Source organism: Melospiza georgiana, chromosome 14 (genome assembly GCF_028018845.1).
Source record: "Melospiza georgiana isolate bMelGeo1 chromosome 14, bMelGeo1.pri, whole genome shotgun sequence".
Taxonomy (NCBI): Eukaryota; Metazoa; Chordata; class Aves; order Passeriformes; family Passerellidae; genus Melospiza; species Melospiza georgiana.
Genome location: NC_080443.1, coordinates 2,432,921 through 2,451,458, shown reverse-complemented (window position 1 = coordinate 2,451,458; position 18,538 = coordinate 2,432,921). Strand labels below are relative to the sequence as shown.

At 44.7% G+C, this 18,538-nt stretch overlaps 1 protein-coding gene across 1 annotated transcript in view; it reads right to left on the bottom strand.

The window, feature by feature from the left end:
• The window catches only part of LOC131089251 (transcription initiation factor TFIID subunit 4-like), a 153,395-nt gene extending 137,366 nt beyond the window's left edge, over positions 1-16,029 (bottom strand). Inside the window, exons 1-2 of the mRNA XM_058033894.1 lie at positions 15,030-16,029; positions 11,144-11,316 (exon numbers count right to left, since the gene is read on the bottom strand). Of these exons, the coding sequence (XP_057889877.1) occupies positions 11,144-11,316; positions 15,030-16,029 (1,173 nt within the window). The remainder of the gene's footprint in view (positions 1-11,143; positions 11,317-15,029) is intronic.
• Positions 16,030-18,538: the final 2,509 nt, after the last annotated feature.

Here is an 18,538-nt window from a genome sequence, read left to right as displayed (position 1 = left end):
GCAAAGCTTGGGAGAGAATCCACTGCACCTGCTGTGCACAAACAAGCTTCTGTGTACTTCAAGGAATACACAAGGCTGCATTTGAAAAAGCAAGTCACTTGAATATGGAGGAAACAATCAAAATAACCAAGGATTACTTGTCACTGCCAAGGCAGAACTGTACCAATTTTAGAGATTGCATTGCATATTCAAACTGTCAGAGGTTAGTATGCAAATCCTTGAGAGCAAAACTTGCATTTTGTACTGTAGAACCACCTACTGACCAACCCTGCAGGTACCAGCAGCACAGGCTCTGAGCTAGAGCTCACTGTTGACAAGTTCCATACATTTTTCATGATCATTCCTGTCAATAAACTTGGCCTCTATCAACCAAAAAGAAGAAAATACCCCAATAACATTTGAACAGACACTAACACAAAGGCCAAGTTTTCCACAATACAGACTGTGACACCTTTCTACATCTTCCAATACATGGCTTCACTCTAATGCAAAACTCAATTTTCATTAGATCTTTAAGTTTAGATTTAAATTTGCAAAATCTGAAATGAAATTCAATTTTATTTCTAATAATTAATCTAGAAGACTTATAAACCAAACAACCCATGCTAAGATGCCATCTGAGATGCCTCAAACAATCAAGGGCACCATCTAACAAAGAAACTGAAGTGGGATCACTGACACTGGCAGAAGCACAAGCTAAAGGAGAAATCTGGGAGTTCACTTGCACTGGGCTGGCACAGCCAGGTTGAGGTGCTGGGGGCTCTGTGAGAAGCTGCCAGAAGCTTCCCCTGTGTCCAGCAGAGCCAATCCCAGAGGCTCCAGGACAGACCCGGCCCTGGCCCAGGCTGGGCCCCTCAGTGACAGCAGCAGCACCTCTGGGGACACTTGGGAAGGGGAGGAAATGCCCTGGAGCTGCAGCTGGTGAGAGCAGGGAGGGTGTGTGAGAGGAGCAGCTCTGCAGAGCCCAGGGCAGGGCAGGAGGGGCAGGAGCTGCTCCAGGGGCTGGAGCTGAGACCCCCGAGCCCGGGGGCAGCCAGGGAGAGGCAGCTGAGACCCCCAGCCCTGGGCTCAGCAGGGACCTGAGATCATCCCCTGCAGCCCTGGGGAACAGCATGGAGCAGAGATCATCCCCTGCAGAACAGCATGGAGCAGAGATCATCCCCTGCAGCCCTGGGGAACAGCATGGAGCAGAGATCATCCCCTGCAGAACAGCATGGAGCAGAGACCATCCCCTGCAGAACAGCATGGAGCAGAGACCATCCCCTGCAGAACAGCATGGAGCAGAGATCATCCCCTGCAGCCCTGGAGAACAGCATGGAGCAGAGACCATCCCCTGCAGCCCTGGGCACCCCATGGATCACAGATCTCCCTGCAGGCCCCACACAGAATCAGGGGGTGCCTGCAGGAGGCTCTGACCCCAGGAACCCCACACTGGAGCAGCTCCTGGCAGCACCTGGGGAGAGGAGCCCAAGCTGGAACAGCTCTGCTGGCAGGAGCTGTGAGCCCACAGGAGAGCTGGGCTGGAGCAGCTCCTGAAGGACCAGGCTGGAGCAGCTCCTGAAGGACCAGGCTGGAGCAGCTCCTGAAGGACTGACTGCACCCATGGGAAGGACCAGGCTGGAGCAGCTCCTGAAGGACTGGCTGCACCCATGGAAGCTCTCAGGCTGCAGAAGCTCCAGGAGCTCACTGTCCCCTGTGGGAGGGACCCCACACTGCAGCACAGGAAGATGTGAGGAGCCCTTGCCCTGAGGAGGGAGGAGCAGCAGAGACAGCCTGGGATGAGCTGAGCACAGCCCCCATTCCCCATCCCCCGGCACCACTCAGGGCACAGTGGAGAAAGCTGGGAGTAAAGTTCAGCCCAGGGAGAAAGGAGGGCTGAGGAGAAGCTGGTTTAAGATTTAGTTTTTATTTCTCATTATCCAGCTCTGATTTGATTGGTAATGAATTAATTTCCCCAGTCCAGCTTGTTTTGCTGTGTCAGTAACTGGTGAGGGATCTCGATCCTGACTCCCAAAACTTTCCTTACATTTTCTCTCCTTGTCCAGCTGAGGAGGGCAGGGATGGAGAGCCCCTGGTGGGCATCTGTTGTCCAGCCAGGGTCAATCACCACATAATTTTTCAGTAACTAACTCATTCAACCTTTCCTCCAGGCATGGCTGTAGCCTGAACTGCTATTAATGCATTAAATGTTCCCCATCAGCAAACTCTGCTTCCTGAGACTGAAACTTCTCAAGAGCTCATGGAGAAGCTCCCCAAGCTGACTGGCTGCCTCTCAGTTCCTCTGGCTCCAGTTCACATGAGCAACCACTTCAATGTCAGATGCAGAGAAATTTTTTATCAGATTTGATTTTTTCTCAGCCTAGCAAAAATACAGAAAAACTGACCCAAAGTATTACCCTTTTAAAAGCCTAATATTTGCACAGTACAGAAAATTACTGGAAGCAGCTTCTCTAACAGCAGAGGGAGAACCTTCACTGCCACCACAGCGTCACTGAGTGGAGCATCAGCACCCAAAGCAGGGACATGCTGCTCTGTTCCCCATGTGCACAGTGTCCCTTTGGGATAACAGGGCAGGAAAACACTGGCAACAATTACACAGAACAGGCAGAGGAGCCTGGGGCCACAAGAGAAAACCCTCAGAAACCAGGGGTTCTAAGTCCAGAACCTCAGAAACTGCTGAAGCAAATACTCATCAAAGCACTTTCTCTGCTCAGGTGAAGTGGCTGGTCCTCCTACAATCACTAGGGTTCATCCAAAATATCTGGTGAATAAAAACCAGCTGCATTTTGTCACTTCAGCTGGATTCTACTGCTGCCTCTAGTTCTTAGTGCTGCCTGTAAATACAGATAATCCATTGTAATCAATACTCTTATGTATTAAATCAATGTTTTTATGAGTGCCCAACTTGAAACGTGGAGTTTGTGACCCAGAGTGGCCATGGCTGCAACTGAACACAATAAATAAACCAGCATTTCTCATTCCATATTTAAAATAGAGACAATTAGGCTCCATTTCCTACTTACAAAAGGAGGTTAGTAATCCCCTTAACTGCACTGTTGAGAAAGTTGTTACAGGGATAAGCTTCACAAAAAAAAAAAAACTGCTTGGTTATTAATTCCCACTGCAGAGGGGGGCAACAAGGAAGCCTGAAGCAACCCACTGCACAGAGGAAAAAATGTTATATAAATCTTCATTAATTAGGCCTGTCCAGCCTACATACTGTAGAAATTAAAAATAACAGTAGTATGTGGTCATGCACATACACATGGCAGCCACTGTGACAGTGCTCAGGAACCTCCTTTAGAGCACTTGCTCATCTTTGAATGTTTAAATCTACAGCCTTACACTCTTTGCATGTTTAATTTACAGCCTCACTAACATTTGAGTGTTTTCTAAATTTTAGAGCTGTGTCAATGCTAAAAAATGTAAACAATATCAATTTTAAGTACTGAAAATCAACTGTCTGCTTAATACTGAAAAGAATCACTCATTGTGAAGGGAGAGAAGGAAAACAGTTTCGTGGTTAGAGCACAGTAAGGACCACACATTTCTTACTCTCTCTGACCTGCCCTACCACCACAAATGTATTCTCCAGAACACTGAAAGAAGCCCAAAAACCATCAATACAAAAGAAATAGCATGGAATAGTTTATCTGATGACAATGGCAGTGCACCTTAGCAACTACAAAGATTTATCTATCTGCTTAAAATTTCTGCAAAGAATAAAACAAGCATTTGTTGGAAAACCAGAAAGAATGTGAAAACAGAAAGAAAAACAAGAGTCAATAATAATAAGTGAGAAAAAATTACCGAAGTTGCCATAAAAATATAACCAGTGCTGAAAACCCAGGTGTGAGTGTTTTGACCAGACCAACCTCAGATTTGCAAGGCTCTGATTTAGCAAGGACAGCAGCTTGGGAACCATGAGCAGGCTCAGAGTGCCCTCAGCACCAAAGGAAGGCACAGCCTGAGCTGCTGCTCACAGTGTGCTCCACAGCAAAAACAAGGCACGGCCAGAGCAGGGGATGCAGGGCCTGGCACACCCTCAAAAAACTTTTTTTCCTCATTTTAAAAACAGATGGCAAAGCAAAACTTAACAAAAAGTGAGTATCAAAACACAGAAAACAAAAGAGTGAAGTTCATTATATAAAATTCCAATTTAAAGAGTAGAAGTTAGAAAAATGCCTAAAGCAAGAAAAAAGAAAGCTAAAAAAACTGTAATTTTTTAAAAAAAATATATCAGGCTGTTTAGACAACGAAAACAAAATACTAAACAAACAAACTTCACACATAACTGCCTTCTCTGACCACTAAAATGTACAAAAATTTTCGTAATGGAAAACACATTTTGAATCAAACTTGAAACAAAAACATTCATAAATTCTGAAGCCAAATCCATTTTCAGCAGCAGTCCCATGAAAACTCCAATATACACTCTTTCACCTGCTCTGAAGTTCCAATAACAGATATTCCAAAATAAAATCCTGTGGGCCATGCTAACATTGGTCTTTCCTGTATGATATTCACTTTATACTCTTAGTTTACAGCAGCACTTTGTCACTAACATAAAATAACTGCAATAAAAAATAATTTGAAATAAGCAACTTTTTTTGCTATTTGGTTTTAATGTAAGCTCACCTGGGTATTAAGATAATGAAAGCCAGTAAAAAAACACATCAAAGGCATGAAAAGTCATGAAGTGTACAAATGAAAAATGCAGATAAACAAAAGAAACACAGCAAAGGAAAACTAGATGGCAGCACCTCCCTATTTTTCACAATTTCACAAGTCTAGAATTCAAAACAAGATATGGAGGTAAAAATGTAATGCAATCTAATAACCAGTTTTAGAAGACTTCTGAATTTATTTATTATCTCTGAAGAATATAGAAGAGCAAGCAAACTCACACTGTTTGAGCTGCTCATAATACAAGAATCCAGAGCAGAATTCTTCTAAGATCAGTTTAAGTTCCAACTAATTATGACTTGTTTCCCAAAAATCCGGTACCTTAGCTAATATCCTAAATCTGATTAAATTTTGGCAACATTAAAAATGTATTAATATTCAACTAAAATTAATGTCAATCAAAATGTAAAAGGAAACTAAAATCACAAAGAAAAAATAGTTACATTAAAATCATGCACAGCTAAGTCAAAAGTATCCAAATCATGTTTTTCAAAAGATGCACATTATCACTTTCACAATACAACAAACTTGCACTTTTTAATGCATCCAAAGATTATTATAATACTCAGGGAAGACCAACTATTTCCATGTAAACCCTGAGATACCTATTAAAAAAATCACACAAGCCTCTTGTAACTGCACTGATATGAAAAATACTTTTAATATACCTGAGTATTTTGCAATTTTTCTCTAAACAAAACAAAACACTGGAGAAAAACTGCAGCTAAGAGTAGTTAATGTCACAGAATTGTAGATTCATTTAGGTTGGAAAAGGTCTCAAAGGTCACTGAGTCCAACCATTAACATTCCCATTACAATCCTATGCAATCTCATAGTTTGAATTAAATTAAAACTGCTATTTGGTACAATTGCACATACTCATGTTTTTCTTGAATATTTTAAAGAAACCAGGAACGCTGCAAATGGAAAAGATCGTTAAAATATTGAATATATCTCTCAGTTACTGCTGTCTGCAGTGCTGTTACTGCCAGGCTCTGCTTCCCTGGATGTGTTTCAGTGCTCCTCTGGGCTGAGTGTGCTGCAGACACTCACCCACCCACCCTCCATCCATCCATCCATCCGTCTGTCCATCCGTCCATCCATCCACCCATCCCTCATCCATCCATCCTCCATCCATCCGTCCATCCATCATCATCCATCCATCCTCCATCCATCCGTCCATCCATCATCTAATCATCATCCATCCATCCGTCCGTCCATCCATCCATCCCTCATCCATCCGTCCCTCATCCATCCGTCCGTCCATCTGTCCACCCATCCCTCATCCATCCATCATCTAATCATCATCCATCCCCCATCCATCCATCCGTCCATCCATTCATCCTCCATCCATCCTCCATCCGTCCATCCTCCATCCGTCCATCCATCCTCTGTCCGTCCGCCCATCCATTCTCCATCTGTCCATCCCCCTGGGACATGTGTCCAACCCCAGCATCTACCAGCTCAGCCTCACACTGACCCAGCTGAGACCCTCCCCACAAGGCTCCATCCATCCATCCATCCATCCATCCTCCCCTCCTGGGACATGTGTCCAACCCCAGCAGCTCCCAGCTCAGCTCACACTGACCCAGCTGAGACCCTCCCCACAAGGCCTGTGCTTATGGCACCTGCCAGTTTTCCAGAATCCCACTAAGAATGGGAACAATCAGATTTTATCCATGCTTTACACAGCAGCAATTAGGAGGAGCATAATTAAATGTCTAATCAAAGATTATCCAAGTCTTCCTTTCAGAATGGATTTGCCTCTCCTCTCTCAAGAATCTAATACAAAAGTGTACCCAAGCTCTACATCTGCCTCTACTCCTGAAAGCTGCAAAACACAACACACAGGTACTATAAACAGCAGAAGTCACACACCTTAATTAGCAAATCCAAGCAATCAAAGAATGAGAAACATCAGATTTAGGTGTGCTGTGCCACTCCATGTGTGCCTTGAGTGCCCAGCTGAAGCATTCATCATGGCAGGACTGAACCCCTGCACACCCACAGGACACAGCAAGGTGAGAGCAACAGGAGTTATGGATCCCAGTCTTTCTGAACTCTTGTCTCTGGCACTGCAATCCAAACTCACCTTCTTTTAAACTTGGGAAGGGAAGAGGGGTGGCTCTATCCATTCCCCACGGGGTAAGTACTATTATATACAAATATTTAACTTCTGAACCTTCAACACCAGAACAGGCAAGGACAGAGCCACTGTCCTTAAGGAAAGCCTTTACTTCAGCCCTCACATCAATTCCTCAGGACACACACTACACCTTCCTTGTCTCAGCAGCTCCCATTGCTCCCAGAGTATTTTACTGTATAGAGCTCAACTCAATCACTGTATCTTTATCCAGCTGTTTACGATAGTTATTTTTCAGATTAAAATGCAGAATGCTTACATTTGTAGAGCTTAGCATTGTATTTGAGTCACTGAGTTTGCATTTTAGCCTTCTTTTAGCCATGTAGAAAGTCAATACTGGTGGAAACTTGCAGTGTGCCTTAAGGATTCTAGGAAACAATAATTTATGAAGAATGTCTCAGAAAAAGACATGGCCTTCATACCTGGATACCAGCCCAGCTGCTGAAGTTAGAGGAATTTTCAGGGAAAACCTGGTTCATTTCCCTCCAAAACACCTGTGAGCAAATGACAGCCCTGGGTATGGAAAGAAAAATCCTGCTGTAGTACCCAGGCTGCAGAAGGGGTTTGGAATTTGAACAGCTCTGTATGTATTGGTCAAGTTGATTGTATTTCAGAACATTTAAAACATTGCCTTATTATCCCCTCCTCTTTTAAGAGTGGAGAAATTACACAGTTGTCAAGGGGAGAGAACCAAAGAACTTTCAAATTTAGATGAACACTTGGGAGTTTTTCAGACACTCCTCCTTCTAGTTTTAAAAAGAGTAATTCCAAATCTATTTTATGCTCTCCAGTTAGCACTTTCAACACTTCTTAATTAGTTGCCAAAAGTAACTGCCAGCTTTAACAATTTCTTTGGCATTTAATACATTGTATTTTACATCTACCTGTATAGCTCACAACAGACTTTCTCACCACAATAATTATTTAAAGTGTATAAACAAATGAACACTGAAAACAATCACTTACCTGGGTAACTTGTGACACCTAACACAGGTTAAAAATTAGGACAATCTGCAGACCAGTAACCCTGATACCCATAAAGTATGAAGGCCATGTCTTTTTCTGATACATTCCTCCTAAGATACTATTTCCTAGAATCCTTGAGGCAGACTGCAAGTTTCCACCCCTGCTGACTTTCCACACAGGTAAAAGAAAGTTAAAATGCAAACTCAGAGACTAAAATACAATGCTATGCTCTACAAATGTAAGCATTCTGCATTTTAATCCAAATAAAACTATCTTAAAATAACTGAATAAAGATACAGTAATTAAGTTGAGCTCTATACAGTAAAATACCAACCATCCCACTAATATTAGAAAGAAAAGTTAAAACTCCATAGCCTGGCATGTTCATCCATCCCAAAAAACACTTTGCAGGATCCAGGCAATTAATGTTTATATTCTGTCTGTCTTGAGCTAATGGCACCAGAATTTTCCTATGTGGACACCATTGACTCTTGAACACTCATACTCTATACACACAAAAACCTAGCACATTATTTTTGATTAATTTTAAACTTCTTCTGGAAATTTTAATTCACTGAATTCAGCTTTCTGACCACCAGAAAGAAATCCTGAAAGAAAACAGCTTAATTAAAACTCCCTGAAAAAATTATTTTTCAGTACACACAATTTCTTTTATTTCAGAACTTGATCCCTGAATCAACTAATTATAATGACTACTCAAACAAATAACTGACATTTCTAAAACCTTAGCATAATATTTATCATTGAACATTTCATTTGGAAAACCAATAAACACTCTCTGGTTTTAAACCATCCACCTAATGAAATAAAAGTCTCATGTGTAGTTCTGATTAGATATACCTTTAGAATTTATATCTTTACAATCTTGTTTTAAGAGGCTTTCAACTACAATTTTTAGAGAACACTCTAAGGTCAAACATATATAAAACATAAGCATAAGACACTGAAGATCAAATGCACAGTCAGGGAAGTTAAAGGTAAATTTCCCAAGGGTAATATTAATTATTTCTTAACCTTGTTAATTACAACAAATACAGGAATGATGCAGTACAGTTTGGGCAGCTACCACTAAGATTTTCAAAGGAGGTGAATCCTGACAAGCTACAGTATCAATATTCTAATCCTCCTATACTAACATAATCCAACTTTTGAATTTTGCAAGATATTGATGATTCCTAAGGCCTTGCTGGTTTCCTGTGTTCTGAGCCAGGCAGTGCAAAGAACACCTACAGTGCAGAGGGGGTTCATTCATCTGGGGAGAACCCTGCACAAAACAAACACAACTTTCTAACACCTGAACTTTGCAGATCCCAGCTGATCTACAAACACCTGAACATCCAATCCTCTCAGGTTTATTATTACAGAAACCCATCAAGTGGGATTATATCCCTTCTGCAGCATTAACTGCTCCATACAAGCAGAGAGCAGCTGCCTGAGATCAACATGATCTACATTTGCTGTGCCCTCATCTCGAGGCTGACTTTGGGATCCAAACCCAGACTGAGCCCAGAGCCAAGCAGGGGATCTACATTTCTGCACACCTCCTTCCTGCAGTAAAGATTATTCCTCAGAAATCTTCAAACTACAAACAATTTGTTAATATCTGGATGAATGCTTCCATGGTGAATTTTAATTCACTATTAATTAATACTGGCCACATAAAAACTAACAGTACACAAGAAAAATAGCTAAAACTAACATGGATCCCATTTTTGGTACAGTCCCACCACACACCTGTTCTGCATTTACACCATGCCCTTGTCTCAGGAGCCACTGCTACAACATCTACTTGTAGTAATTACCAAAGAAGTGACTGCACTTTGCAAAGAAAGGCCCCAACAACCCAAGACAGATGGACAAATTCAGGAATTGGCTGCAATTTTGTTGTCATCAAACTAGTAAAAAAAAAAATCTGTCAACAAACACAGGCTTATCTCTGTGTTTACTTTTCCTGGAATACATTTCTCTTTGAAGGTTTCTACAAGTCTTATTCTTCCAGATACCACAAATTTAAACATTATATATGCCTTTTCTGCAAAGTGTTCTTTAACAAATTTCATCCAATACTACACTTGCCTCTCTTTTGAGAACATAAAGTTTTTCCAAGTGTTTCCAGGCTTTCATTTATGTCTTTCCTGACCCTGAGCTACAGTCTTCCTAGGTACACTCACTTTTAAAACTTACATTCTAGTTGGCTCTGTGATTTATAGATTACCTTGTGTTTCTATTTTCCATTCTCCAAATTTATTCCAGCTTACTTCTCATCTGAAATGTTTATTATTGTTTTCAGTTTTGAATTAAATTCAAAAATCTTTTAACTATAAATACAGTGCAATACATAAAGCATAAAGAGGGAGAGTAATGAAATTATAAATATTGGGAAATACCAACTGAACTTATTTCGAGCAACTTCTACAACAACTAAAAAGTTGTAAAGGTATGTTTTTCATCTTTCCACACAGAATTACTGATCTCTTCTGCAAACATACACCTTAGGCAAAACTACCTTAAACTCTGCCTCTTATTGCTACGGCACAGCAGCCCTGCACTAAGATCCAAAGATGCTTGACTCCAAATTTTAGTAAAAAGCTCAGTTCTAGCCCTAAATGGCCCCAAGCTAAATTTTCTCTCTACAAACTTTTAAACCAATGCAGCCTTCAAATAAATTTTTTTAAAAAGGCAAAAAACCCCAAAACCAAAACAAAACACCAAAACCAAACCAAACAACACAAAACCACCCCACATCCACCCTAGAAGATAAATTAGCTCCAAGTTCAAATCAACACATTCCACTGATGAGTTTGAAATAGGAAAGCACTCTATCCTATCAAACCCTAGAAAAAGAGAAATGTACTCACAAGACAGGAAAAACTTTCAGTGTAGACAGATCACAACCCAGAAGCAAATTAGAAGAATCAAATCTTTCTTTTGAATAAAGTATATTTTAAAAGTTATTTTAAATTTATTGCAAATCCTTGGATAGAATGTGATTGGCTTTCTCTTTTCTAATGTGCAGTGAAATTAGCTATCCTGGGATTCAGCATGCTGGGATATCACAGTGCTTTTGATTCAGAGCAGCAAGGGACATTCATTAAACCAGTGATACACAAGACTGAGCTTTGCAGCCTCCAATCATCTCTCAGACTCTCTAAAGCAGATTTTTTCCTTAAATAATAAAAAAATCCTAGGCCTCATAAAATAAACTACATTTGAATAAGTATTTCCTGTTTTCACAACAAAAAGGGGCAGGAAAGCACAGTTGCAGGAACATATGAGGTAATAACGTGTGAGACATAACACACCAAAGGTAAATGAAGCCAGACATACCTGAGCTGTTGAGAGGCGAAACACAGGGCCAGTAGTGGGCACAGAAAGCCTGGGTTGCATGTTGGCAGGACCCTGTCCCTGTGTCTGCACCTGGGCCTGCATCTGAGCCTGTGCCAGGGCCTGCTGGGGCACCATGACGAGCTGTCCCGCGTCCGTGCGCACCAGCACCATCCCTGGGGGACAAGGAACAGTCAGGGCACAGCAGGGACAGCAGGGACAGCACAGACACAACCTCTGACCACAGAGAGCACAGCAGAGGGCAGGTATGGCACTGCACAGCACTCCCTGCAGTGCATCTCTTCTGGAGTCCTGTGTAACACGAGATTTTATTTCAAAGAACAAAGGGAGCCCCCACTAGCAGACACGTTTCAGTCTGGAATTTAAATAACTGCAGTTTATGGAAAGCAGGGATGAAAAAAGCAGCCACTGGAGTGTTTGGGGAACAGTGATTTCTGACAGTCTAGTCAGGGTCAGGAGAACAAAATTAGAAACATAATCTTTAAAAGTAAACTCTAAGGACAAGGCAGCTGCTGGGAACACAACTGAGTACATGCAGACCAGGGACCAAGACTTTCTACAAGTCTTACTCTTCCAGATACCACAAATAATGTTAAAATTTGTGACATGTGAAAGAATAAGACTTGTAGAAAGACCCAAGAGCTTTACTAAACAACATGCAAATATAGCCCAGACACACTTTGAGTGTACAACATCTGAGATTTACTTAACCCTGAGCACCAGCAGATGAATGCATTTGGTACCCAGCATCACCATGTGGGAGGCACTCACTACCTGTGGCTTAACCACCAACAGCAAGCACTGCCAGGCCCAGAGCACCAACACAACTCAGCACTCAACCACACAGGGCACAACTTTACAAAATTGGCAAGTGTTTTCTAACACTTTCTGGAAGTAAATGATAGTTTTTTCAGATTCTTTTCTTGTAAAACACCTCACAAATAGAGGCCTTCACACAACAGAGCCATTGCCATCAAGCTGTGCCCAAAGTTTTGGAGTCAGCAGGTCAGAAAAAGGGAGACAATGGCTAAGTTGGTCCATGGATCCTGGAGTTTCACACATTCAAGGTCACTGCAAAGTATGTAATGTTCTTCTCCTAATTCTCTCAGAACTAAGAAGCAGTTCTCCAGACAGACTATTAAAAAGAATTTCCAAGTTAGTTCCAGAGTACATTTTAATAATTTAACCTACACAGGATACAACAGGTCAAATAAACAGAAAAACATCTTGTCTGCAACTACTAGAGAACCAAAAACTAAAAACCTGTGAAGTCACTTTCAATTGCTGATAGCAGGGTCAGTAGACACTGTTCCTACAAACTACCTCTATGTGCAAATTGCTTCTTATCCTTTTTTAACTTTTCAAAAGAAAATGAAGAAGGTAAAATCATATATCCAATTCTAAAGGTAACAGCTTACATCCAATTTTATTTGTTCACTTCCCAATTGCAACACCTTGCTAAAGGGACACAGCTTGTACAACACCCTGAGGATAAAGAAATTCAAACACTCTTATAACAGATTTCAGAACCCTACAGCAAGAAAATCTTTCAGTCTGACATGGAAAAAACAAATCCCAATTGTGGGATGAGCATGTAGAGAACTGCAGCACACATAAAAGCCCTCACTCACAGAGTGCTGCCAGCCAACCTTTCCTGCTACAAACACAAACAGAAGGCAAATTTCTGCCACTATAAACTAAAGACTCATGGAAATCAAGTTTAAGGTAACAGGCATACAGAGCTACAGCAAGGACCACATCCAAAAGCCATAATAATAACTCTCTCTCAAAGCCAAGAGTAATTTAAATAGAAAGTTGAAAGAAGCTCATTAAAAACTCATCTAAAAGGTAACTTTTAAGGTCCATTAGCCATTTAAGCACCAAGCTTCACAGTTTATAGTTGCAGAAAATCCTGCAAGCAGCTGATGTGTTTGGTATATGCCATTCCTAAACCATCTGGACACCCGAATATGCCAAGTGGCCAAACGGGTTATCACTGCTGTGATCATGACTGTGAACTTTATATAAAAACCCTCACAGGATAATGCCTTCCACACATTAAAAAATGCATGTTCTATATGCATTACACAGATTCACAGGTGTGTTCTTAATTTATCTTCCCATTTTCTAAACCTGATTCTGAATAGAGAAAAACGGAGTGGAAATGACAAATGAACTGAAACATGTGCCACACAATCTCCATCAAATTTCAGACACAATTACTACTATAAATGAATAAATGCTCATGTGTTAACATTATATTTTAATTCAGTTTGGAGGACTACAAATTCCTGTTACTGAGCAGCTGGTGCAAGTAAGAAGCCAGTTAAATGATGAGATTCATTTTACCTTCCTGTCAGTCACATAAAGATGAAATGCACAACTTAGGAGCATTATCTGCTAAAATAACCCCTTCTCAAAAACTGATTCTAAATTTCTGTTTTATATAGAAGTTTGCTACATGGGAGTTCCAGATTAATTATAAATGATCCACCAAGTTAAAAACTCAGAAATAACATTGTATTTTCTGAATAATTTCCTTTTAGAACACACTATTTTCACGTTTATGCAAATTTAATGGATTTCCAACTATCTTGTAATAAAACAAATTTGAATTAAAACTTTCTATTTCCTTAACGTTTCTTAAATCCTGAAACAGACTGTTTCCAAGGTTCAGTTTTCCCTCTTCTGTTTGAAAGTAACAGATCAAAGTATTGACACAATGAACTCCAGAAACTGTGTGCAAAGTTACAATGCACAGTTATCATCTGCACGGAGCAATCTTCAGCAGATTAACAAAGGGAGGCAAAGGCTAAGGGCACACAGTCTGGACAGCAACTTATCTGTCTCAAGTTAGTTGGGTCTTCACAAAACCACCAAGATTTGTATGTTTGGAGCAGCAGACTCTGGAGGATTTTTCATAAAATAGAGCCAAATACACAACTACTAAATGTGCACCCAGAGGCAAACTGCACCACAACATTGCTGCTCTACTTAGCTAATAAATATCAAATATTTCAAGAAATAAGTTGGGAGAACTCAGTTATTTCAGACTACATCAATAGTTCCACATCTTAAGATGCTATTTATATTAACAGGAAATAAAAGAATTAGCTTAAATGCTATATCAGCTCCTAAATCAAGAGGACATGAAGATACCCAAGTTTTTGCAAGGTGAAAATCTAAGTAGGGAATCACAGCACCCTTCACATGAAACAATATACAGGTTAAGAGTAGGAATCGTGAGGATGAAGGGATGCTGGCTTGGTTAGCTAGCAACCTTGCTAAACTTGAATTTTTAATAACTGAAGTTTAAAAACTTAGAGGAGTACAAAGAGGACATGATTGCCTCAGAGTTGGAAATAATATCTGGTGATGTGAAGACTACCCTCACACAACAAAAACTTTATCAGAGTTACTGAAATTATAAATTTTAGATTACACACATTTAACACCTGGTTCAGAGCAGAAACCATTCTTTCAAGCAGAAAAACTTTTCAAGACTATCAACTGTGAAGCAGAAGTCGTTTAAAACACATATAAAGTTACCCTTAGCATCCACTCCAGCTCTCCGGCTTTTTACGCGCTGTCCAACCACACCATCACAGGGTAACTCACCGTGACCGCTGCTCTCCCCAGGACAAAACCAGCAACTCACCCACAGCAGCTGCAATTACCCTGCATTAGCCGTACCAGTTACACCCTAATTAGCGGCAGCCGCTCCGGCAGACGGTGCCTCAGACAGGTGCCTCCTCTTGGGTTTCCAGCACGCCGAGCAGCGGGGACCTGACAGCTCCGGGGGGAAGGAGAGCCCTGGGCCAGGAGCACAGGGTGACAGCGAGCGGCGGGAGCGCAGCGCGGCACTTACCGGGCGGGATGGTGAAGCCGGGCGGCAGCTGGATGGTGGTCTGCGGCGGCGGCCGCACGATCAGCTGCGGGGCCACGATCCGGGGGGCAGCGCCCAGCGCCGGCCGCGGCGACACGGCCTGGGGGGCGGCGGGCAGGGCAGCGCCCGCCTTGGCGGTGACCGCGGGCTTGGGCGCGGCGGGGGCCGCGGGGGCCGGCGGGGCCGAGCCCGGGGCCGGCGGCGCGGGGCTGGCGGAGGCGCCGAGCGCGGTGACCGCGGGCAGCGCGCCGGGCGCGGGCTGGGGCTGCGCGGCGGCGGCCCCGCCGTGCCCGCTGACGGGCGGCACCGCGGCCGGCCGGGCCCCCGCGCCCTCCCCGTTGGGCGCCGCCTGGCCGGGGCGCGGCGCGGGGGCAGCGGCGGCGCCCTCGGCCGCTCCCGCCGCTCCGCCGCCCCCCGCGGCCCCGGGCGCGCCGTCGGCGGCGGGCGGGCTGGGGCCGGGGCCGGGGCTCCCCGCGTCCCGCGCGGCGGCGGCGGCTGCAGCGGCCACATGGTTGTTGACAGGCTGGGCAGGGGCGGCGGGCTGCGGCGGGGCGGGAGCGGCGGGGCTGCCGCCGCCGGGAGCCGCTCCATGTGATTGCTGCACACTACTACTGTTTACACTCGCTCCCCTCCCCGCCGCCGCTGCCGCCGCCGCCGGGGGAGACGGGGCCGGGAGAGGCCCCTGGGCGGAGGCTCGGCTCCCCGCGCTGCCGGGGCGCCCCGCCGCCTCCCCTGCCCCGGGCGCGGGAGCGGGCGCGGGGCGGCCGTGCTGCTGCCGGCCGGGGCTGCTGCCCCCCGCCAGGCTCCCCTGCTGCGGCTGCTGGGACGGGGCGGAGGTCCTGGGCGGGGGCGGCTCGGCGGGGCCGCGGCCGCCGGCCAGCTGCGATTCCAGGGATCCCACCAGGTCGCTGAGCGCCTTCTCGTCCACCTCCTCGGAGAAGAGCAGCATCTCCTCCAATGGGTCCGACGCGCCCGCCGCCATCTTGCGCTGAGCTGGGAGCCGGCGGCGCTCTGCGCATGCGCGGGGCTCTGCCGCGCGCGGGGCACCATGGGAGGGGCCGCCGCCTCCGCCCCGCCCCGGGGCGGGACCGGGACCACCCGAGCGGGAGCGCGCCCTGAATCGGGACCGGCACCGGGACAGCTCGGGCGGGAGCGCGGCCAGAATAGGGACCGGCACCGGGACAGCTCGGGCGGGAGCGCGCCCTGAACCGGGACCGGCACCGGGACAGCTCGGGTGGGAGCGCGGCCAGAATAGGGACCGGCACCGGGACCGCCCGGGCGGGAGCGCGCCCTGAATCGGGACCGGCACCGGGACCGCCCGGGCGGGAGCGCGCCCAGAACCGGCACCGGGACCGCCCGGGCGTCCCAGCGAGTGCGGCCGCCCAGAGAGAGGGCGGCGATACCCCTGGGGAAGCCTCGGGGTAGCAGCGGGTGCAGGGAGGTGCCGTAGGGACGGACGCGGGATATGGAGCAGCCTCCCCGGGCCAAGTGTCCGCAGAGGCGGCGGCGGCGGCCGGTGGTCCCCTCCCGTCCCGCCGGGAGAAGCGAGCGATCGGCCCCGGCTCTCCCGAAGCGGGGAGGTGCAGTGGGATGAGCTGTCCCAAAGCCCAAGGCACGCCCAGCTCACGGTTTCCCTGCTCCGCTCTGCAGTTACCGGGATCCGCAGCTGCTGCCCCCGGCAGACCGGAATGGCTGCAGTGATACAATTCCCTGACGGGGACGCTGTTTCAGAAGATTTAGAAAACAAAAATAAGGCTCTTTGCATCGCCAGAGCAGCTGCCCTGGCGTGCTGCTCCCTCGGCATCCTCGCGGGAAATTCAAGGTAGTTAATTCTGCTGTTAACGCTTTTGGTATCGAACGCCTGTGTGCCCTCTTCCCACCAATGGTTCCTCACGCACTCTGAAATACCTTAAGGTGGTCCTAAATCATCGGGTGACATAGATATCTTTTATGAAAAAGCCTTTGTTTAGGATTTTTCCTCCTGAGAAGCTGTGAGGCCTCAGGAACAAAATGTAAACAATGATTATCTGCTGCTGTGGAATGCAACAGGTGCATCTGGGATTGGTCTCATGTGGTTGTTTCTAATTAATGGCCAGTCACAGCCAGCTGGCTCGGACTCTGTCTGAGACAGAAGCTTTGTTATCATTCTTTCCTATTCTATTCTTAGCTAGCATTCTGATGAAGTCCTTTCTTCTACTCTTTTAGTATAATTTTAATATAATATATATCATAATATAATAAATCAGCCTTCTGAAACATGGAGTCAGATCCTCATCTCTGCCCTCAACTTAAGAGCCCTGTGAACACCATCACAATCGGGTTTTTAACTAATGACAGTGTCTTTGAGAGGACCCTGCAAATAAAAACGCTTTCCCATATGAATGACACACAAGGAGTAACCATGAATTTGTGACCCCAGCAGCAGCTTGGGTTCCATCTGTCTGTGCCAGCCTGCAAACTGGGATGTACTGGAGCTGCTGCTCTGCTCTGAAGTGGTGAATCATTCCTCATGTTGTCATCTCTCAGGGGTTTCCAAAAAACTGGAAAAGGTGTCTCAGTGGTGGGAAGGACTCTCCAGCCCTGGCTCCATCTGCTCGGCCCCACCGTGTGTCACTCTCTGGGCTCTCACTGCTCCTGCTGCTCAGCTCCTCTCAAAGCAGGTTACATGTTTATTCAGGGTACTTCTTCCTGATTGTCCCTTAGGAGAAAGTTCATGATGCATCAAAAGAAACCACCTAGAAAATACATTAAATATAGGTTGTACCAGTTTAATTAGGATAAGTTTAAATGTCTCCTGAAATTAAACCGGTTTAAATGTCTCCTGAAATTTCTTCAAGAAAGTAGCCAGTGAAAATACTGAAGGTCTAAGGTGTGGTAGGGTGTATGAGCAGGAGATGGTGCAGTGCATAAAAGGGAAAATACAGCAGTGTTTATGAAAAGCAGCATTAAATGCACACAAGAGATCTATGCATCAAAAACTTGCTTAGAAAATGAGCATTGCTTTTGTGGAGTGCTACAGCTAAATTAAATTTGGATTTGTAACAAATTCTTCTACCTAGAAGTTTAATTAAAACATGGTAGATATTAAGATTCAATTTGCTATTGTGCAAATATAAAGAATAATTATTTGGGAATGGAAAAAATACAAATTTATCCAATGTTACTTTTGAGTCACAGACTTGATTGATTTTATGAGAGAAAGTTCCATACAGTCCTCACTTAGTTGCTCCTGAACCTTGTTTGGATGTAACCATCTCCAGAGCTTTCATAAGAGAATGGAAATCTAAACATATGATTCTGCAATTAGCCCTGACTATGAAGCAAATTTTAGTGCCCATTTTTCTAATACTGTGGCACTAAACTGGTTATTTCCATAAAAAGCACCCTCAAAAAAACTCAATTGCTTTGTAGCTTTAGAAGCTAAAAATTATCTCCTGACTGGACAGAGAAAATGGCAAGTATTAAAATTTGAATGTACATTTGTGTGTGGG